The sequence below is a fragment of the Petromyzon marinus genome, chromosome 38 (genome assembly GCF_048934315.1).
Source record: "Petromyzon marinus isolate PM22_M1 ecotype Great Lakes invasive population chromosome 38, UKy_Petmar_22M1.pri1.0, whole genome shotgun sequence".
Classification (NCBI taxonomy): domain Eukaryota; kingdom Metazoa; phylum Chordata; class Hyperoartia; order Petromyzontiformes; family Petromyzontidae; genus Petromyzon; species Petromyzon marinus.
In genome coordinates, this window is record NC_133704.1 from 10,185,517 (window position 1) to 10,208,727 (window position 23,211).

At 46.6% G+C, this 23,211-nt stretch overlaps 1 protein-coding gene across 2 annotated transcripts in view; it reads right to left on the bottom strand.

The window, feature by feature from the left end:
- Positions 1–1,608: 1,608 nt before the first annotated feature.
- Positions 1,609–23,211, bottom strand: part of HPS4 (HPS4 biogenesis of lysosomal organelles complex 3 subunit 2) — a 61,214-nt gene continuing 39,611 nt past the window's right edge. For both annotated transcript variants that reach the window (XM_032967636.2, XM_032967635.2), the window contains exons 13-14: positions 7,279–7,372; positions 1,609–6,790 (exon numbers count right to left, since the gene is read on the bottom strand). In XM_032967636.2, coding sequence (XP_032823527.2) covers positions 6,619–6,790; positions 7,279–7,372 — 266 coding nt within the window. In that variant the 3' untranslated portion in view covers positions 1,609–6,618. The remainder of the gene's footprint in view (positions 6,791–7,278; positions 7,373–23,211) is intronic.

Here is a 23,211-nt window from a genome sequence, read left to right on the forward strand (position 1 = left end):
AAAAAAGTGTCACGTTGACAAAAGACAAATAATTCACTACTTCAGCCCACCGGTGTGTTGAAGAGCTAATCCACATTTACAGTTTGAGTACGACGTTTCGCTGGTAAATACTTCCAGCATCATCGGGCAATTCGCCAGAATGGTAAAGCCCTCGCTTGCTCCCGGTTTTATATAGAGCAGCAGGGTGACGTCATCACTCAACTCATCAGGTGCAGTGATTAGAGGCGGAGGGGGGGGTAATGTAATTATATAATCGATTAGTAATCAGTCATTGGTTATGATTAGCAATGAGTTGTAGATTAGTAATTCTTTAAATCAAAATGTAATGTGTATTATTTAATAATACGCTTCCAGGCCGCACTAAGCCGGTAGCTGTCAGAGCGATTAAAGTTATTCTTGTTCCTCTCAATTTCAATGGATTCTCTAATTAGTCTTTGCCAGTAATAATTAGTTTTACACACCACTGCAACATTGTCAAAATCAATTGAGTGTCCTTGTTGACAAGCATGTTCTGCCACTGCCGACAGTTGTGTTTGAGATAATTTAATATTTCTCTGATGTTCTTTTAGTCTTACGCTGATGTTACGTCCCGTCTGCCCAATGTAGCAGCTGCCACATGAACAATTAATCCGATATACACCTTCTGTTGATAGTTTAGGTAATGCGTCTTTAGTGCAAGATACTAGTTTTTGAATTTTGTGTACTGTACCAAATCTTACTGTAATGTTTTGCTTTTGCAAAACGCGGGCTAATTTGTCAGTTACCGGCTTAGTGCGGCCTGGAAGCGTATTATTAAATAATACACATTACATTTTGATTTAAAGAATTACTAATCTACAACTCATTGCTAATCATAACCAATGACTGATTACTAATCGATTATATAATTACATTACCCCCCCCTCCGCCTCTAATCACTGCACCTGATGAGTTGAGTGATGACGTCACCCTGCTGCTCTATATAAAACCGGGAGCAAGCGAGGGCTTTACCATTCTGGCGAATTGCCCGATGATGCTGGAAGTATTTACCAGCGAAACGTCGTACTCAAACTGTAAATGTGGATTAGCTCTTCAACACACCGGTGGGCTGAAGTAGTGAATTATTTGTCTTTTGTCAACGTGACACTTTTTTGCTGATTGGCTGTGTCGGGTGGTGGAGGGTTACGACACATTTATAAATAAACGCGATCTAACCCAAAAACCTTTATTATGAATAATATTGGTCGCGAAAGCCTACGTGTTATTCTAAATCTGTTGTAGTCATTTTGTATTACTTTAGTATAAATACATGTTAATTTTGATTCATGTTGTTTTTTTTACTTTGTGAACGAAAAGACAAATTCGCCAGTTTTCTCATTGAAAATAGATAAAGTTCTAAATATCACTGTCCTGGTCATAAAAGCAAAGTTTGTGGGGAATAATAGTCATTTTCTATACTTTTTAGGCATAAGCAATTATGAAATAACACTTCCTACCCAGGAACAAAAATTGTTACATAGTGTAATTCATAGATCTCGGTGGGTTCCTAACCTGGTTATATAAAGGCTAACGTTTCAGGCAACTACTCTTCATTGACATAGGGACAGAAAGATGACAAGCATTTCCAAGTACAGATAATTATTTTACTGTGTTCATGGTATTTTGATCACATTCAAATACAGCACTAGCAATTGCTCTAATTACACCATTAAATGCAAAAAAAGCATTATGCAACAACGCAAATGATTAACAAGTGAAAGTGTTCTGCAAAGGTTATGATTTGAAAGGCCACTTGCAAAGGGAATGATGCATGTACGTCGTATAACCTTTAACACTATTTTGAAAAGCCACTTAGCAAATTAGTTCTTCCCTTAATTTTAGATGTACTATCTTTTACCAAGTATTTTTTAATTGTGCTACTTGCATCTAGCAGCACCTCAAAGGTTGCCTTTCACAATCCCCACGACCGCCTTCTATTAAAGGCAACAGTCTTGACTTTAGAATGTGCCCAACATCCACGAAGGAGCTTTCTAATGCGAGCAATTTCAACCCTCGCTTCATCTGTGCTCGTGTGCCAAGTGAAGTCCTCTCGTCGGTTTTGTAAATAAATAAATTGAAAAACTGAAACTCGCTGACTCACACATCATACACTCACTACCATTGACTCACTCGCACATCATACACGGGGAGTGTCATGCCGACAGATATGGCTGCAAGTTTGTTCGTACATTTTATGCATATCGTTTATTGTTAAATTTGAATCAAAGTCCCTATGATTACTTTTGTTACATTGTATTTTATAGCTTAATTTTGGTGATTTCTAAAACATATGGTTAAGCCATGTTTCTTGCGGAAGTGCTGAGCTGGCCTGATAACTTGAATCTAAATTGTCTTATGGTTGTTATTGTTTGTCTTGCATCACACTGGGATTTTTGCACACAGCGTTGTAATAAAGTGTTTTTTCTGGAAGATTTGCTGGTTTATCCAGGATGTTTCTGTTGCGCGTCGTCGCTTTAAGATGTTCTCTTCATATTTTGTTTGTTGCGGTTGCACCCGACTCAAGAGCCGCATGGCTCACAGGGCTATACCTAATAAATGAAACTTGTAGAGAAATCCGGGTTTCATTTCTGGTGGAACGTGTGGCATTTGAAACCGGAATCTCAACGGCACCAGTTCCAGTGGCTCTCCTTCCATGGGTGGGGGACGCCATTTCGTCTTCACGAGCCATTCCCCGTTCCTCAAATTGAGGTTTTCCCTCACATTGTTGCAGGATCGGTTTGTGCAATGTCACGTGAATGCATCGAACCTATTTCTACCAAAAAAAAATCGCTTCATGCGGTTTGAATTCCTTCGTACGCGGCTGGACATGGAAAAACCATTGTGTGCGTGTGTGCTCTGTATTTGCTACTCAGCAGGCAACTATCTCGTGAGGTTTTCCTTTGTGCACCATTTTCTTGGAATGCATCTACTACCGCATAAAGTGACGTAAACCTGCATCTAAAAATCTAATTTCCACGCACGTGGTCTTGCACTCCCCCAACCCGTTTAATCGGCATCAAACTTGAACCATCTTTGTTTCCAATCCTTAGTAGCGTTGGACTGATGTTCACCACATACCAGCCGCCTTTCCACCTGACCAATGAAAATCAGTACTCTGGGCACGGAGCTCACACAAAAGCCATATGCCCGAGCCGTTGACCACTGCCTCAAGCCAAGCCCCCCACGATAATCGGCACCTCTCTCAACCTTTTTAATTCCACGACACATTTCCCAGCCATCTCGATCTTTACGGCATACCAAACCAAAAAAACTATCACTGCGGTGGGCCTGGATAGGTGTTGAGAGGGCCAGTGGTGGGGGCTTGACGGCTGTCTCGTGCCGTACTGCGCCGTGACCAGTGGAGTGCGCAGAGACGGTGGGAGGTGATGGGTGGGGGAGGCTGGATAGGCCACTGAACGGCACGGAGAGGTCGTCTGTCCCAATTTGCAAACAAGATATATTATTTTCACCCCTATAATTCCGAAAATACCACAGGCACAACCTGGGACTTTTCCGCAGTACGCCGGTTGCAAAGCACTCTTAATGTACAGCGTGCAGAGCAAAGGGCTGCTGCTGCCTTTGCCACAATACACCAGCTTTAACTCACAAACTTAGCTGCGGTAGACTTTTGGTCATTATTTTAATCAAACATTTTCCACGTTTTATTCGTTGCGAAGGCAGCATGGCCTAGGTTATGTCACGTGCCCCACTTGAATGGGATCGAGTTGCAGTTTTAATGAGACATCTACAAATGGTGGGGCCCCCTATGTTGGCCCGTGAGCAATTCTGGTGTCTTGACAAACTCAATTCACTGTTTTGATTAACCTTTTTGCTCAAATAAGTACCTGTTCATCAATTAAGACTTCTTTGAAAATTCAAAGAATGAATAAGGAAGTGTGTACATCCTTCATATATCATACACTGCTCAAGACTAGCGAATAAATAATCTGCACATGACAATTCCAATCCAATCAGACGGCTCGAATCAGGATGCAACTGTGGAACCCACGTTGATAAATCATATTGGCGACAGTGTGATGTTAAAGAACACCAACTACGCTATGGAATATGGGAAGTTTTTAAAATGTGGAAATATTTATTTTAATAAGTTATTGTTTCCAAATCATTCGTGGAATCTCGGTGATTTACAAGTGACTTTTGTAAGTGACAAAACCCAGGCTATACCGATCTCACACAGACTGGGGTCTGGCTGGCTGGTGGAATAACCCCCAACCGGTACCGTTTGTCCCAAATTATTATCAAGAGAGAGCGAGAGTTAAAGATTAGATTTGTTTCAACACAACCCAGCGCCCACCTCGATCCGACACAATAACCTTACACCTGACAGTGACCCATAAGTGCCTGATTATTATTATTCATATTTACACGTTAACACCAATGTTTGATGATGTACCTTTGAACGCATTTAGGAGCATTTCCTCTCAACGGTGCTAAGACAGAGTGCTGTGTGTAAACTCATGCCAGTCGCCTGACACCCGTGCAGCAAAGGCTGCCGGGGTAGCTTTTGAGTGTGCGCAGAGGTGGTGTTCACACATTCTGTTGTTTTACAACCCCCGCGCGATTTTACCCCCCAAAGTGAATGGTGGTGGACGGTGTAAACAAAGACGGGTAAACATATATCACAAAATAATAGAGAATTTTGGGTGAGATCGCTTAAATATAAATGTGTCATTAAACCCGAAACGCAACTGTACTCGAATTGTAAATGTTGTGGGTTGACTCTCCAACACACCTGTGTGCTGTACTAGTAACGAATGGCATGTTTTGTCTACGTGACAAACATCACTAATTGGCTGCGTCGGGTGGTGGCGGGTTTAACGACACATTTATATATACGCGAACTAACCCAAAAAAAAACCTGTATTATGGATACTATTGGTCGCGAAAGCCTACGTGTTAAATATCACGCAACATTAGCAATGTCTATGGCGACGAATCTCAAATATACAGCTTGCATATACAGTGCTTGAACAATGATCGTCATGGCTAGACAAAGTCACAACGTTATTTAATATACGCTACGTACACTAACAATGACCTCTGCCTTGAGCGTTACCAACGGCACCGTTGTACATGCGTACAGGTGACTCGTATCGATGGCAAGTTAACAAATCAATGAAACACAACTTTTCGAAAAAGAAAATCCTGAGAAGAAACGATTCACATACGCGTGTTCCCCTAGCACACCGTGAGGAGGAGGTGTTGTAAAAAAATAAAACAGAGGTGGCTCTGCACTCCAGGTTTTATTCGCGCAGAGCGGCATATTCCTGGTCGGCCGCTCGAGGCTGAGTGATCGGATTCCTGCTCTCACACATGGAGCCCGATGGGCAACGCATTCGGGCGCAATTCCCAGACAGCCCTCCAATGAGGGGCAAAGCTAAATTAAGGGGAGAGTTTTTAGTGATTTTTCATCGTTTTCCAAAAAACCTAATGCCAACAATTCAGTGCCGGATGATCCTAGTAGCAAAAGTAGATACAAATGTAGTAGCTACGGGCCCCGAACTTTCAAGGGCCCCGCGCTATAAATGCTTTCAAGCTATCAATTCCGGTTCAGTAATTCTGCACTTGCTCTATTACTATAGTACTATACCGCCTTCAACTTTTACGAACGACTGGGTGTTTAAGGTTAGCAATTAGTCGTATTATCTGGCTGTATAGCAAATGAAAGAATACAATTACTTTACTATGCAAGTAAAAAATGTTTTAATGTGTTTTTTTGAATTTAGGGCCCCTCTATAACATATCCTACAGGCCCCGCACTTGCTTAATCCGGCACTGCAACAATTGCAATTCAACAAAAGTGCACCATTTAATACTGAATCGATAACTTTGTTACAACACAAACGGGAAGCTATCTTCTGCGAGGCCGATCTCAATGCATACGCCATACGCACAAACCTCTCACTTCTTGAGACCTCACTGCAGCTTAACTCCTCTTACGCCTCCTGCTTAGCACCTTGCTGGCTTTGGTCATGTGGCCCACATGGTCAAGCTACAGTGCATATGGATGCGGTGACAGTTCAGAACATGGCTCAAAATATTAAACCGGATTCTGAATCGTCCCATTCATAATCATTTGGTCATAAGATACCGAAAATGTTGGCTGCAATGACCAATGACCAGATTTTCCAATCCCTGCATGGTGCTTACTGTTGGGGATGGTTGCTCTTGGGCAGCACTCGTCAGGTAGCTCTGCTGCTGGTAGTTGTGTTGGTGCTAATGCCGGTAGTGTTGATGTTGTTGCTGGAGGTTGTGGTGCTAGTACTGGTGGTGTTGATGCCGATGGCAGAGATCGTGCTCGTGTTAGTTGTTGAAAAGTGCTGGTGGTGCTGCTTGTGCCGATCGTTGGTAGTGCAGGAGGTAGTAGTGCTAGTGGTGGAGGTTGTGGTAGTGCTGATGGCGTTGGCAGCCCTAATAGGTGGTTGGCAGTGGTGCCGGTGGTGGTCAAAGCGGTGGCGCTGGTGTTATTTGTTGGCAGTGGTGCCGGTGGTGGTGAGAGTGGTGTGCGCCGGTATTATTTGTTGGCAGTGGTGGCGAGAGCGGCGAGGGGCTACGGCGCCGCTTTGGGGCCACGCGTCGTCAGGGCAGGTTGATGCCGTGCTGCTGCAGTTTGGAGCGAGCGGCGCCCGGGAGCCGGTAGGTGCCGTCCGCGAAACCGGGCCCGACCATGCCGCTCCGCTGGGACGGGCTCACCTGGAAAAACACCTCCTGCGCCGGCGTCTGGGCGCCGTACACGCACGCCGTGCTGCTCCTGGGTCACAGTGCGCCCAACCGGGAGGGGGGTGGGGGCGTGCATCGTTTAACGTTTCATTCTCATGGCAGCACGTGACGGCAAAGGTGCAGCCCTGTAATTACTTGGTCTCGGCCACTGCTGGCAGAAGGGTCTCCACTAGGGGGAGCTCTAGAAGGGATATTGACCCACTCTTCCACACTGGCCAGACGTCTTGAAAGAGGTCGGAGTACCCACATTTTACCCCATCGCACAGTTTTTGCCATATGAATATACTTGCCCCAGGCACAGGGATGTGGAATTTCCGCCACTGCCTCAGTGTGAAAAATGAGACTAGCACCATCCCACACTTGTTTTGAGTGACAAACCATTTTGTGCTTTTGATATAGAGTAACTTGCGATTACTTCCCAACATTTAACTGCTCGGGCTAGCTGCCCAAACCAGTTCTTAATGCCAGCTCAGTGGCATGAATTTCACGCACCCCAGAGCACAATGCCCCAACTACTACCTGAGTGTTATCTCCGTGATGGCTGGAGAACGTCGGAACTCGGAATGCATGAGGGAGGCAGCACGGCACAGCTCACGCTCTGGCGTGGACGCACCTGTACAGACACAAGCAGAGCAGAGGGAAAGATCACCTGTGTAGCCAAGTGCTGTTCGCGAGCACCAATGAAGGCTGGAACAGCACACAATGGGGTGGGGGAGGCGAGCACCATGTCCAGCCACCTTTGTCTCCACGGTGGTGATGCTTATTACACACCGCACATTTCAGGCTCAGTCAACCTAGGGGAGGCCCACGATCGGTTCACATATCACCTCGGGTCGCCGGGTTCATATGGCAGTGCGCTGACACTACGGCTACTGCTTCGCACACGTAAATACATATATATGCGTACACTCACACACACCCCCCTAGTGGCCACTTCTATGGTAAATTAGACTCCCATGGTAAACTAGACTTGTAAAATGGACTTCCATGGTAAACTGATATTCTATTGTAAACTGGACTTCCATGGTAAACTGGACTTTCAAAGTAAATTGAGATATCATGGTAAACTGACATTCCATAGTAAACTGGACTCCCATGGTAAACTGCAGATGCCTGGTTATCGCACGCACATGCGTACACAGGCATCAACAGATGAACGCGCACGGCCGAGTGTGAGCACACACAGGCGCGCACGGGCAAACACAAACGCATCCATTTCGCCGATGTCTGCGCGTTGTCATTTTGACGAAACGTCACGCGTGCGAGCGTGCGAGCGTGCGAGCGTGCGAGCGTGCGCGCAGCCTCTGCCGGTCTGCGTGATCGGTGGTGACGTGACCCCCCGCGTGGCTCGGACGCCACCCCCGATGCGTGCGACGCGTCGACTCGGACGTGCACCCCCCCCCCCCCCCCCCATGCAGGAGATAAAATTGGCAAATAAAATCTGAATAAATAAATGCAGATGCACGGCGATCACACGTCAGCAGCGGACGCGGCGATGGCAGATGACATTTCACACGCCGTACAGTGTCACGTACTCTACATTTTCACACGGCGTCTTGAAATTTAGTTGCATTTGCACGCCATTTAAATCCAAATCGGATTGGATTTTTTTAATCATATTTTTACTGCAAGCTTGCTCATAGATAATAAACACAATGCATGTACAGTTGCGTATAATTCAATACCGTAACAGCCCACTGAGACACAAGATCATTTGCAAAGATGATCCCGGTAAAAAAATATTCATTTTTCTAAGCTATTCGTGTTTAAGTCAAATACAAAATGTGAAACTTAATATTTACTCTGCTATGTCTAGTATTTTGTAAAAAGAGACTTGCAGTGAAGGCATTCTAAAAAATATATCTTTCTATGGAATAATTGCAATCAGTGGCTTAGCTGCCTCCTCGTTAATTGCATGATAATCCAATTACAATGCAAAATGCAAATGGCTGACAAAAATGTTAATTGCTCAGCATTAGAATGGATATGTTATACAAAACTGGCATGGAACAACAATGCATCAATTATTTGATTAAAATAGATAAGTATATGCATGATACACATATGGAAGAGTACGAATCTATTATTTACGATTCATGCAAAGTTTATGCAAATAATGTGCAAATGCACCTGAGGGCTAAGGCAACGATTGAGACCGAAAACGAGAGGCAGTGCACAAAAAAAAGAGGCAAAGAATATAAACGCAAACAATACAGACAAGACAAAACGGAGACAAATAATAGATTTTGGGGTGTGCACACTGTCACAACACCTACGGGCATTGTGACCGGTAGAAATGTTGCACCCGTGGCCGTACACCACGAGGGGAAGGGCAGTAGAATGGAGCACGTCGTGCATGGGGAAATAAGCAAGGACCGGGAGAGGGATTACCGGGATGGAAGTCTCCAGGAAGGACAAGATGAGCGGGAGGAAGTGGAGGAGGAGAGCTGGGCAGGCAGGCAGGCAGGAGGAGGGGGGAAGGAATGAGCAGGCCAAGATGTTGGGGGATGAGAGGGTGATGATGATCATCAGAATCAGTATTTATACTGGAGGAATTCGATGAGCAATGAAACTCTTCATCAAAGATGTCCAGTGACCTCGTGATGACAATGAGAGGGAAAGGGAAGAGAGGGAAAGAGAAGGAAGGAGCGAGCAGGAGTGAGCTTCACGGAGCAGCATCTGTTTTCTGAGGGGGTGGGTAGAGGGGAGGGGTTTAGAGTGGGGGTGGTGAGACACAAATGTCAAGTGATTTACAGAAGACTTCTTATTCAGATTTAGATATATTTTATACATAAAATGTGTAGATTATTTGATTCATCGTTGATTTTTGGCTTTAGGTCAAATTATGTTCTGGCCAAATATGGGCCATCACGACCCTCCACCAGCAAACACAGCTGAAGAAATGAAAATGTCACGTGGCGTACAAGCGTTTAACGCACAAAGTATGTAACTTGCTGACCCGCCCCCTATTGGACATCCGTGACGGAGAGCTTCAGAGGTCATCGAATTCCTCCAGGATAAACACAGATTCCGAAAGTGTTATCGTGTCAAGCTCACCGGTAAGTTGAAGAACAATTCTCACAGCCACCTGTCGCGAATGGATGGTATTGCCGTTTGTCCTTCTGTTGTCAATGCTTATTAGTGCCGGTGTTGTTCCCCATTAAAGGGAACGACGTCCGCTTCGCAGGGCACGTTGAAGATCCTGCGACGTCATTTCTAGAAGAGTAGGCCGTCGTGTGTCAGCGGCATGATCCAAATTTGCTGTTGGAAGGATTTGATAAACCATTTCGGGTCTTAATTGATTGTTCACGCTTACGGTGGCTTTCAGACCGCATCCGTTATTTTCGTCTCCCCCCTCCTCTTTTCCCAAACATAGATGGACTCGTCCATCTGAATAACTGCCAAATCGCTCTCCGTGGTGCTAACGTAAAAAAAAAGCCACTTTTTTCAAATTTTCTTGCTGTGGTTTTCACACCTGATGATGATTGCTTGTGTTGCAGTCGAAACGTCGTGATAATTGTATTGTTTTATATTTTTATTATTGTATTGTTTCCCTTCTACGTGACTTTACCGAAAGAACCAAGAATATGAATCCCTGCAGTCACGAAAGCTTTAAATCAAAATTTGTCAAGGATTACTCGCAACGTTACTCAATCGGGCAACGCGAAGCGGCTATCACCCCCACACTACGAAAAACCTAGAAGGACGCTCGGTGGGAAAAAAAATACTCGGTGAGGATTTCCTGAATTTTTGTAACCATGATAATGATAAGATAATAAGGGATTACTCCCCCCCCCTTTGTATGTTTAGAGAAATATCACTTCATAACCATAATCTATACTGAGGGAACACCCCCCCTCCCCACAGCTATTTGACCCAAATACTGCCCTCTAGCTCAGTGCAAAGGTGTTTAGTTTTGCATGGCTTCTCCATTTGTCCATATTTGGCTGGCAATGTCCTTCCATGCCAACAAAACAAAATCACGAATGCACATGGACAGGGACATACGGAGTCTGTCTTCAGGTGATGGACACAGCACTAAACCAAACAAGTCAGCCGGCAACTATCCCAAATTCAGCCGCCTTGCAGACTTGTAAGGAAAACGCTGCGAGCTGGTCTGGAACACGGAGGGGCGATTGCGGCCGAAAAACACATTCTGTACCTTGGTCTTTCCCAGTGCTGGTGTCTTACGCATTGCAAAAAGTACTCACTCAAGGCTGAGGTTCCCCAGAGGGATGACCATGGCAGGTACAGATGCCACTTTCCACGAACGATATCAAATGACCGGGAATTGAAGCGAGTGCACCGGCTTCAGAATGCATTGTGCAATCCACTGCAGTGCCGTTGAAGCACACAACAAACACGCAGATCCCCCCCCCCCCCCCATGTGACCTTTAAAAGACTGCTGGGGTGTTATTTGGGAGCACCTATGAAGGCCGGCACAGCACCACGAAGAGGTGGGGTGGCCAACATCACACTCGGTAACCTCTGTCTCCCCAGTGCTGATGTTTTACACCGCACCAGTTACTAATTTAAGGTTGAGCCGACCTAGGAGATACCCAAACCACAGTGCTGCTACACATGCTCACTTGTACAGTAAACATGGGCACCACTCCAAGAACATAGAGTACTTAAATGCATGCATAGTTATCTCGAGATACACCCTCTTAGCCATCGTAAGCCTGCATGCCAAGTACTGCTGGCACGTGCCTATTACAAATGTCACGGGACACACACGGGTAGCGGAGCCAGAGCCAATCCAGACGTGTCAGAAGCTGCTGTTGACACACGGAACCAAATATTACGTGTCCAGTAGAGCGGGCGCAGTCACACACACACAAACACACACACTCAGGTGGTGCTAAACCTAAAGGAAGACAACGACCGAACCCTGCCAAAGAGATGGACCCCTCCGCATGTCGACACCACGGCACAGACAATTTTCTACTGAGAGTCCAGGCTGGGCGGGGTGGGGGGGAACGGTGTGGGAACCTTGCATCTCTCCGCTCCCCAGACGCGGCACATTTGTTTACTTCCTCCGGTGGAAGACAACAAAAAATGTGAGATGGAACCCAAATAAATATGCTCCGTAAACAGCCCCGTACCCTCAATCCATGCTGCTCCTAAATATACGAAACGTGGATTTCATGGTGTGGAGTTCTCCCCGAGCCCTTACATTTCCAGCTTTTGATGTGCCCTTAATGAATCCATAACTGAAGAGTGCAAATTAAAGTAATTAGCACGTGCCATAAAAAAACACCCAGCGTGCATTTGTATGACATTTATCCAAACCACTTCTCTGCCTAAAATTAACAGCTTCCGTAGCTTCCAGGCAGCCAGCACTTGGCACAGGGAAACAACGGTTCAGTGTGGATTTCACGACTGGCAATGATAGTCGAGTGCCGATTGGCTGGCTCTCAGCATACTCAACCCTGAGACATGTAGCAAATCCACGACGATATACGGCCAATCTGGTGGCTCATGCTCTGACGCGCAATTCGTTGACCACGATTCATTGCGTTCGACTTAAAAGCAACATGGGTTTGCAGACATGGGGGTGCTATTTGTTGTTCATCAGGAGCATGGGGTGCAGAGTAATGATTCACCCCTTCCGCGATTTGATTAATTCTCACAATTAGGGGTAACGATTCAGTTCATTCTGTCTCATTTGTAGTCTATGCACATTTAGAGCCCTCAATCGATTGACTGATGGACAAGGGCCTACCAACGCCGTGTGGGTCAAGGCGGTTATTTGAGCGTACTTCACCGAGCCATTTATCGCGGGTCGGAGCAAGTGGGGAAGCACAGAGATGGGAGCACAGAAGCACAGTCCAACAAAAGATTTTGCTTCACTGCCCTCCACTGCCCACCACATCGCCCCACAGCCGAAATACTAAAGCTCTGCTGAGTAGACGTTTAAGACCCTTTTCAATCATTTACAAAAGTAGGTTACTGTGCGCTGCTGGTACAACAAAGAAAATCCCACTTTTTTACAATTACCTGGAAGCAAGTGAATAATTAATAACCGTATAGGCTGTTACCAAGGTAACCTTTGCAAAATAATGAATTAATCTGAAAGGGCTCTTGCGCGGCTCAAAGCGGTGCGTTGAAGAATATCGTTGATCAGACAAAACTTGCGGAATAGAGCGACGCTTTACAGAGAGCATGGCTGGAATTGCACACCTCTCTCAAACCTTGAAATTCACATCCAGTACGCAGTCATTAATTAAACCGGGGGTCACCTGGGACATGGGATATTAAAGGAAAGCGGTCTCAAGCCATCTGGATGACTGCACTTTTCCCCCTCCCTCCACCCTCCACCACTGGGATCCACATTCTGTCCGTTTCCCCCGCACCATAGGGGTTTCGATAAATAGTGATGAAGAAGCGGGTGGCTCGGATTTGAGCTTCAGTTCTTCAAAGATTTTCTGTGAAGAATTCTTGTAAATAATTCTTCTTTGGGTTTTTTTTTTCTTTTTAACATTCCACGTGGTCCACATTATTGCCAAATCACGGCAAGGCTGCTCCGTGGTAGAGAGCCAGTGGCTTATAATGGGAAAGTTGCGAGTTCCAATCCTGCTTGTGAGTTGACCGAGCTCATCCCTCTGGAGTCGATAAAATAGTACAAATTCATGGGGAAGGCAACATTAGTTGTCCTATAGAGAGACGTACATCTGCCATAGGGATGTGGACCTTACACCAAAGCTTAAGGGCTGTAAACAGGAGAAGAGCACTTCATCAATGCTCATCGAGAAAGCAAATTAGTGGTTTTACCTTCATAACTTGCTTTTTAAGTTAATGTCGCTATCCACAGGAGCGATCTTTCATATTCGCATTAGCACGACCCTGCAGGGTCACGTACGTGTGCAGAGTAGGCCTTCAAGACCGTCACCAACTGCTGGTATTGCCCATGCCGGCTATTTGAGCAGTTTCTGTACATCAGAGACCCAATGCTGTCAAGCCCAGTGTGGCAAAAGGCAAAGATCCCCCATATAGCCTTAACAGACTGTAGAGGCAAGTGCTGTTAGCGAGCACCTATGAAGGCTGGAATGGTACACGAGGGGATGGGTGGCCAGCACCACGCTCGACCGCCTTTGTCTCCCCAGTGGCGATGTTTACACACCGCACCAGGTACTCATTTGAGGCTGAGTCGACCTAGGGGAGGCCCAGTACCGGTTCAGATAATCGTCACTGGTGTTGACCGTGAGTGGGAATCGAACTCGGCTCGCCGGGTTCGCAGCGAAGCGCGCCAACCACTAAACTACCGCTCCCCAGCATGGCAATCAGCAGCACAAACGCCTTGTCCCTCCTGTTCCTGGCTATGACTCTGGGGATCAGTGCCCAAGGGAGGAAGGCATACAAGCCTGCTCTCGCCACGCGGCATCATCGCAAAGGCATCCGCCGGCAGTGCCCCGATGCTGCAGCGGCACGCGCAGGAGAACGCGGCAGCTGGCTGCTGTCGACCAACGTAAAGACGCCGGACCTCTTAACGAACCGAGGCGACGCCGCACGAGGCCGATCCTCCCGAGGTGCAGCCGCCGTTCTCCTGGGCCGATCCACCTGCGGCCGAGTGCATCGGCGACCGCGTGGTCCGGTCCCGGCCAGGGGAGTCACTCGCAGCGTTACGTGCCGTGGACTCCGCCCGGCTCAGCGGACCCCGACATGCTTCCTTCACCATCGCCACTGCCATCATTCTTGCAGCGGATCGTCATGGATTTATCCTGGGGTTTCTCTTGAAGGTGCCGAAGGGCTATAGATGAATGGGCTGAAGCACGAGCAGGTTTATGCCGCCCTTGCCGAGGCTTGGCCATCTGCCTCTGGACTTGAATCCCGTCCAGATGGGCGCTCCGCCCGCACAAGCTGGCATCTGTCTCCAGGATGAGGTTCGAGGGTGGGTCTCCCACTCGGAGGCCCCTAAGTGCAGGTTCTACTTTGCCGGTTCTCGCTCTGTGTGAAGCACCTCACATGGGTTTGGAGCCTCTTAAATTCGACACCACATGCGCGGTGCCCGTTTAAGGGCCACGCCACATTTTTTTATGTATTTAGCCCAGCGCTAATATCTAAAACGCACAAAACAAGGAGACGGGAAGGTGAGCAGAAGAATACCTTTACAGCTTTGGTCTTACGTCTCATTCTCTCTCTGCTGTCCTGATTGAAGGTGACCTTAAACCAACGCTGCACCCATCGCGGTGCAGCAATCAAAGTGAGGATTGTGGGTAGAGAGTGGAGAGTACATCAGGTGACGGGCACTTGATGCCCATCTCGAGGACTACTCTACACATGCCGATTAGTCTCTGCAGGAGCCTTCTCTATGATATGTATGAAAAAAGAAAGTTCCTCTGGATGGTGGCAATGACACAGAAACATCACTTATGTTTTAAATTAACAATATGGTAAGACTGACTTTTTTTTGCCAGTTCACAAGGCCCTTTGTGGCCATTCTCGTGGCTTCCAAAGGAAGGCTAGGAAGATGCTTCTGCAGATTTCTATGGCTTGCGGCAACCGCTGCCGGAGGGCTGTGTGTGTAACCCTGCTGAATTATTTCTGGTCAAGGCTGTGCTACTTATTTACTGCTGCAGGTTGCACAAGCAGGGTAAGGACAGCTCAACGTAGTAATCGCAGCACCCGCCTATCTGTGCGTCCGTCCACCCGCCCGCCCCGTTACTTACTTATCCTTTAATCCACACGGCCACGTTACGCACTAATCCATTACTGCTCCTCACCGCCTATAAACGGACACATTTATCTGGAGTTCCGCACATTATCTATTCAATTATCCATAAGGCCATTAATCTATTAATCCACTCCTCTCATAATCCTATTTATTCATGAACCCATATACCATATGCGTGACATGTAACCACGCATCACATCACTCAACCTGTTCATCCACTCGGTTGCCAACTCGCATTGTAAAGATGCAAATCTGAGAAGAAACTCCTTATCGCTCGCCTTCCGAAGATGAAATCTATCTTGTTTGACGTCGGTGCTGTGAACACATTCATTGAAATGTGTTCACTTCCGACTTCCGACGGCCGCCCCCCCCCCCCCCCCCCCCCGAGCGCTATCGCTGCTGGAGCAGTCCGCGGCGAGTCATGCAGCAAACACGTTCTTCTGTCCCGTTCACACACCGGCGTGTCTTGGAAGGCTGTGCCATTTGCATGCCGGTGTCCAGCAACATTACTCATCACCAGCAGCGCGCTCTACGCGTTGCACGTTTATCGAATTGAGCTCCGGTGTAGTTTGTGATTTATTCCTGAAGGAGCTCTCGACCCTGCAGAAATCAAGACGTATTCAAATTAAATGATCACATGCATCTCACCAAAAGAAAATACAGGGGCTTTACATCCGAGCCAAGTGCAATCCACCCGTTCCCCGGTGATCTCGTTAATCATCCCGATTGGGATCATACTTCAATTGAAATATCGGATCCTCGTTCATTTTCATTGTCTCGTCTGTACTGCCACCGTCGCTTTATCTGCTTCGTTCGTTCCATTTTTCTGAAGGTGGGGACAATACGTCCCCCCCTGCCATTCAAAAGCAACAAACACTCCGTGCATTACAAGATTTAATTATTGTCCTTATTGTTATTACTCAGATGAAACTCGATATCTTGGTAAGTGTGCTGAACTTCTTTTGCACTGTACAGAGCCAACCATGCTAATCGGAGGTGCGGGGGTAAGGACAATACAATTTCCATCCATCCTCGTCTTGGTCCATTTCAACTTTACTGTGCCGAGCTGTTGGTACATATATGTGTGTACACATGTGTGCTTGTGTAAACGTTTGTGAATATGCACGCATGTTTATGCGTGTCGATGCTCATTCATTCACTCGAAGTAGAACTCATACAAATGATTGCCCGTCAGCAGTTAGGTCCAGTGGGCTCCCCTCCAGAGTAATTCACTTCTTACCCCAATGAAAGAATTATTTTTGAAAAATGTAACCATAAATTTAGTAAAGTAAATCGGAGAGAATTTTCCAATGTGATCCTCGGTAATGGAGCACAATGGAACACGCTCGCTCGTGACATTTCCAACGTCCTTTCTGAACAGATGGTTTGCTTCATTAATGCCACGAAGGAGCGCCAGACTGAGGTGTGATTCACGGCGCCAAACCTTCGCACGATGCCACCTTGGTGCCGCCACACATTCGCTGATCGACTCGGCTTCCCAGCCTATTTCATATTTGTGAAATGATTAATGGCTTACGCTGTGGCGCATTTCTTTTCTTGGAAACCAAAGTAAGAAAAGGTTTAAGAAAAAAAAAGATTAGCTACTAAATCACGTAACATACGACGGTGCACCTTTGCGCGGAGTTAACGCTTTGCGCCGGCGCCGCGTTCTTTGTCTGGGCTCGTCCGAAACGGGAGAAGCGTAATGTGACGTGCAGACGGCGAGACCCAGACGGAACGGCCCTGGATGGCCAGGAGGCGAGAGCCACACATCTCTAAACTACGTAAAGCTATAACTCAACACCCCCCCCACCACCACACGTCTGCAGACTGTCAGCCACAGGGAAGCATTTTATCCAATTTATGGCTTAGCGTATTGCCCGTTTTGCGTGCGCACCTGCACACTACACACACCTCTGTGCAGTATTATGATGCACACCTAAATTCAATGCACGCACGAACCACATCTGTATCAAGTGCTGCACTGAAGCATTTGTGCTTGTACCACGCACAGGTGTTGTGTTTTATACCTGTGTATCAATCTTAAGAATGAATTTATTACAATGATAAAAACAGAGATCACATACAGCCGTGCTATTGTAATTTTAAAAAAATATAGTCAATCCCCCCCTGATGGATTAAGACCTCTCCGCGATTTGGCATCTATTCGGGGAGGGGTGGTTGGTTCACCTTACCTCACCACCCTGGTCCATGTGGGTTGACGAAGGGTGGCCTAAGGCCAGTTGAGATGTCGGCTGTCCACGGACGTGAACCATCACACAGATCGATCTCGTCGCTGGGCTCAATTGCATTGTGTGCAGACCGCCGCACTACTGTCCCAACTCCATTTCGAAGAATGCGTGTCCGTTATTCCAGAAGCATTGCATTCACGACAGCTGTAGTCAACTGTGTTTATATTCAGCAGGGAACGACCACAGTCCGCGATCTTGCTGTCAACGGCCGTGAAAACCCACTTTTGCATCCTTTGTGTGAGCCGGCCATTGCATGATTACTGGACATCTGTGAAAAAGAGCTTCATAGCTCATCGCATTCTGTGCCGGTCTCAAAACCCACAACTGCTACGCGTGACATCTAGACTGCATCACGCGTGATAAAGATTTATGACATTAAGCATACGAGGTGGAGTGTGTTCACATCAGAAGGTGCTCGGAGGTCTTTTCCACCACGACATAAACCAGGGGTGGGGAACCTTTTTTTCCTGCCAAGGGCCATTTGGATATTTATAACATCATTCACGGGCTATACAAAATTATCAACTTCAAAATTAGCCTGTTATAATTGGTCAAACATTTAATTAACTCACCCCTAATGTGATGGCTGGAACTGCTTCTCTTTGGTGAGGCGTGTGATGTTAGCTGGTGTTGATGATGTTGCTACTCGCAACTGCTTTTCCAGGTTTGCTCCTAGATTCATTGAATTTCAAGTCCCGCCTGCAGTCCCCACCCCTGACATCAACAGAAGTAACGGACGTGACCAAATGTCTACTGCGCGTCTCTTCCCTCCCGCAGGGACACCAGGAAAGGTCACGCCAAACAACTGCGGGTATCTTCGGTCACATTATTCAAGTTATGTGTGGATTGCTTCCATTGTTTGTGCAACTTTTAGCAAGGGAATTTCCCACCTCAGATCTCACGTGGAGATACTACGGGAGACGACACTTCTGAACAGGTGACTGTCCTCAGTATTTACATTACTCCAGCAGGGAGGGGGGATTCCAGCACAAAATATCAGGAATTAAAGGGACCCCCTTTCCCCTACCCCTGTAACTCACGTGGAGATGACATCATCCCAGCGCCATTGTGGTTTTGATTACATTTTTTTCCCTCCTCCCACCACCTTCGTCTGTGCATTCACGAACGTCCGCAAGGATTACCAGGTGTTGCCGGCCATCGCAGGTAAGGGCTCCAAGAGGGTGAATGAAATGATAAGGAAATCTGCTTATTTTTGTGCATATTCCATGGACACAGAAACCTGAGACAAAATGTCAAGCCTACCTCGCAGACTAATGCCTGGTTAGCACTGCCCTGCACTGTCCGGAGTACGCACCACACTTTAATCAAACCTAAATTGGGTACATTTAGTTACGCTGCTCAGATGGCACCCGCTTCGTGCAACACGATACAGAGTGATGCAATTTAGTGCCACATTTATTACACACGCGATGATAATCAATTTTGAAATAAACCCATTATAATTTTAATGACGCAACTACAGCACATTGGGGCTAATCACACGTGCAGCGCCATTGGCTCACGAGCACCACAAAACCCAATTCCAACCGCCGGCGCAGGTGCTACAAAAGCAACAACTGCACTCGCCCACACCCCCGGCCTACCCCAACCCACAGCCGCTCACCCCCCCCCCCCCTGCACAAGACCACAAATCGGATGGCAATTTGCACTCAATAATGAATGCTCACAAGATGAGAGGGCCTTTATCACGTTGCGAACGATCCACATTCACACATCGGCCACACCCCCCCCACTCACAGCTCAATCAAAGCCATCGCACTTGAAGGCAACTCGACTTGCTGGCTCATCCGACCCAACAATTTGACGTGAATTAAAATGGCTTTGCACTGCCTGCTGCTTATTGTAAGAATTATCGCAGACACAAAGCAAGGCCCTTTGTAGACTCATTGTGTAAGCCTCAGGGGTTGTTAAAGAAAGCCAGCGATAATTGTCGTGTATCAACACGCATGCGCGAGCAATCCAATTGCATTTCGATTGTTTAAAATTTAATTGCTTTCATTTTTGTGTGGCCCTTTCAAATCAACAGCTACCACAATGTGGGTGCGTGGGGTAGAGAATCGGGGAAAGGGCTGGGTGGAAGGTGTGCATGTACGTGTGCGTGCTTCACGCGCAAGCGCACATGTGCGCGTGTGCGCACTTCACACAATGTCTCCCAGTGTTTAGTGAAAAGTGGCGCAGTGATGCTTGCTTGCACTGTGCTATTATATCGGTATTAGTGGGTCTGATACCAGACCGTGCATAATATCAGTGTAAATATCGTCTAAACCTGCCCAGGGGCTTCCTTAGGTCGACTCGGCCTGAACCGAGTACCTGGTATGGCGTTTAAACACCAGGATTGGGGAGCCATGGGGTCACACCACTCCTGGCCCCACACATAAAACATCTCCACCTCAGTTGACAGCCTCCATTAAATACCAAGAATGGGGTCATCATCGCTTTGTCTCTAGGTATGTTTTGGGGAGCAATAGTGGAGCAGTTGAGCGCACTGTGCGACCAACCCGGCGACCAGTTTGATTCCCGCTTACGGCTAACACCAGTGACCGCTCCTGGGCCTCCTCCCTTAGGTCAACTCAGCCTTAAGTGAGTATCTGATGCGGTATGTAAAAACATCAGCACCGGGGAGTCAAAAGGCGGCCGGGAGTGGTGCTGGCCACCCACCCCTTGTGTGCTGTGCTGGCCTTCATTGGAGCTCGCAAACTGCACTTGCCCCAATACGGGGGATCTTTGCCTTTGTATTTGTGTCGCGTGCGTGGTTGGAGGAGATGGGCCAAGGCAGTCATAAGTAATGGTTTAACATGCATCATACATTAACGTATACAGCACGCAGCACAAGTCCAAGTGTCTCCCCCTGGTCAAACAAACACGGGGTCATCTCTATTGCCGGACCTAAGTGAGCAAATGTGGCTATTATTTGCCCAGTGATGAGAACGGTCAACTTCCTTCCAGGGTTGATCATTTGATCATTTGATCAACCCTGGAAGGATGGTAGGCCTAGTCGACCTCCAACCGAATTCTATTCCGTCTGATTTTATTAGTTGAGAGCGTTCTTCCCCATTGCTTACTTGGGTGGATCGAACACGACATTTCATATCATGCGCACAAAGTATATACAATACGTGTATATATATATACCACAATGGACACCGTTTTCGTCTTTGTTAACCTGTTCCCGTGGGACGACTGCGTAAACATAAGCCTGCCTCGTTAAAATTAATAGAACAAATATTTCAGACATTCCAAGATTACCTGCTAAAATGTTCGTGAACACGGTGGGAATTGCTCCCTTGGGGAAGAGGGGTGGCTTTGCCCAGGCAACGCAACACATCGCGGAGGTGAAGCCTTGGCCATGTCGGGTCGTGGGTTACGTGACCTCAGATAATTTTTTTTATTTTGCTCGTCTCGTTTGTAGCATCTCATTTGTTTGTGTCCATTTCGTTTTTTTTATTCGGTTAGCCTAAAGATAACCAGTAATAATACTTTAAAATATATTTTTTTACAACCAAAATTCCGCGCATCGTTCCATGGGCATTATGATTGCTACGAATCGATGCATTTGAATATCGCTACTGGATAGATTAACAGTCATTGTGCACGTTGAGTATATACATAGTCAATGGCTTAAACTTCAAAATGTCTTAGTGTTCCTGAATAATATGAATGTAACAATATTCATCATTTATGATTCATCAGACACTGATATTGACAGTATCATCATCAAAATCAGCACTTTCACAACGTAGTAATAGGCTCCTAGAAAGCCAGCTTTACAAAACCATTGATCTTGGAATGCTTAGAACCCACATGCTACCTTAGAAAGGATCTCTTTGCTTGTCTAATTAAGTTGAGTAGTCATTACGGGCCACGTTGTTGATGCCACCACACCTTGACATCGTTTCCTTCCTTCTGCCGGATCCTGCAAATGTTGTCCAACTTGCAGCTGACCTGGGGCACCGTGATGGCGAGATGTTAAGTAGCTCGCCCAGTATACAGGAGGTCGTGTGCTCGAGCCCAACACTGCCGCTTGTATATTCTGAGTTTGCATGCTCTCCCCGTGGTCGTGTGTATTCTTCTCTGGCTCCTCCGGTTTTTCCCTCCACATTTTGAAACATGCGTTTCGAGTATTTGGCTGCTATAACATTTCCACACGATACGCCAAAACACTAAGATATAATTTGTGGCCAGGTCGCTTCTGAAAGAAAGCTATATAGCTCAGTGGGCCTTACTTGGTAAAATAAAAATAATTAATTGGTTTCGTTTCAAAGTCACCTATTAAAATATTTCCCATCTGCCATTAAGTGGCAGATGGTTACCTGCCTCTGGGTAACACTCCAATGTATGTTTTGGGAACCTGCCCTCTGGAATTTTGCACATATGCCTCACCAATCAGCCTCCCCTCTTCCCGATTCCATAAATGCTTTATTTCCTCGCTCTAAATTACATACAAAGCCATGATAAAGGCGTGTAGATTCATGTTCAGATCCATGATTTCTGTAAAATAGCAAAAATAGCAATAAAACCATTGTCCGAATTTACTGTTGCTATCAATGCATATTATCGCAAGCCACTATTTATCCGCTGCTGGATGATTGTCTCTACCTGTTCCATTACCATCCCATGCCGTTCTGCAATACTAACAATCTACCTCACTCCTGCAGCACGCATCTATTTCATCGCTTCATCTTAGGGGATGTCGTCTTCTCCCTTGGCTGCCATTCCACCGCCAGTCCTTGACCACTGACCGTTAATCACCTCAAACGATGTGTCCTCGCCAAGCCCACTTACTTTTTATTTTAAACCGTCAGCGTAATATTTCAAATGTTTGCATTTGTTTTCTTGACACTAGTGCTCTTTTAAATCTAGTTGTGTATTTTTTATTCTACTACTACAACTGCATTACAACTGAGTAAATAACAATAGTAATGATATTCTCTGTAATGCATGATTTAACAAGTAATCGATGTCTCTGTCGGCATCAGCAGCGGGATTTACCACATGCACACACGACGCGAAGCGACAATACTGTTGGGCCTCCGGCCTTCATCCTCCAACCCTGGGCCCTCGTGGGACCTAGGAAGGAGGTGGGGCGGAGGGCAGAGGAGTAAAGGCCACCAAGCCACGCTGTCGCTTTAAAGAAGCACATGGCTTTCCCATCCGCGATCGCAACACTGGATCATTCTCTCGGCAGGCAAGCACATTATCAAGCCTGGAAAAGACATTTCAAGTGAGGACACCACATCGATTTTTGCAACCGCTTCAACCCCACGACCGCTCATTACCGCACGGTTGTGCTCTCATGGCATCAAGACCCAACGGTGCATCCTGAGGGGGAATCGCGACCGGTGATGGCATTTTACGCAATCAGGCAGCACAAGCCGGCTAGACATTACAAATGAAAAAAATGAGGATGGCAACAGCATGACCATACTCTAATTGCCAAGTCAAGTTAAACAAAACCAAAATCAAACGGTGCAAAATTACTAAATCACATCTTTTGCCAACCACCGC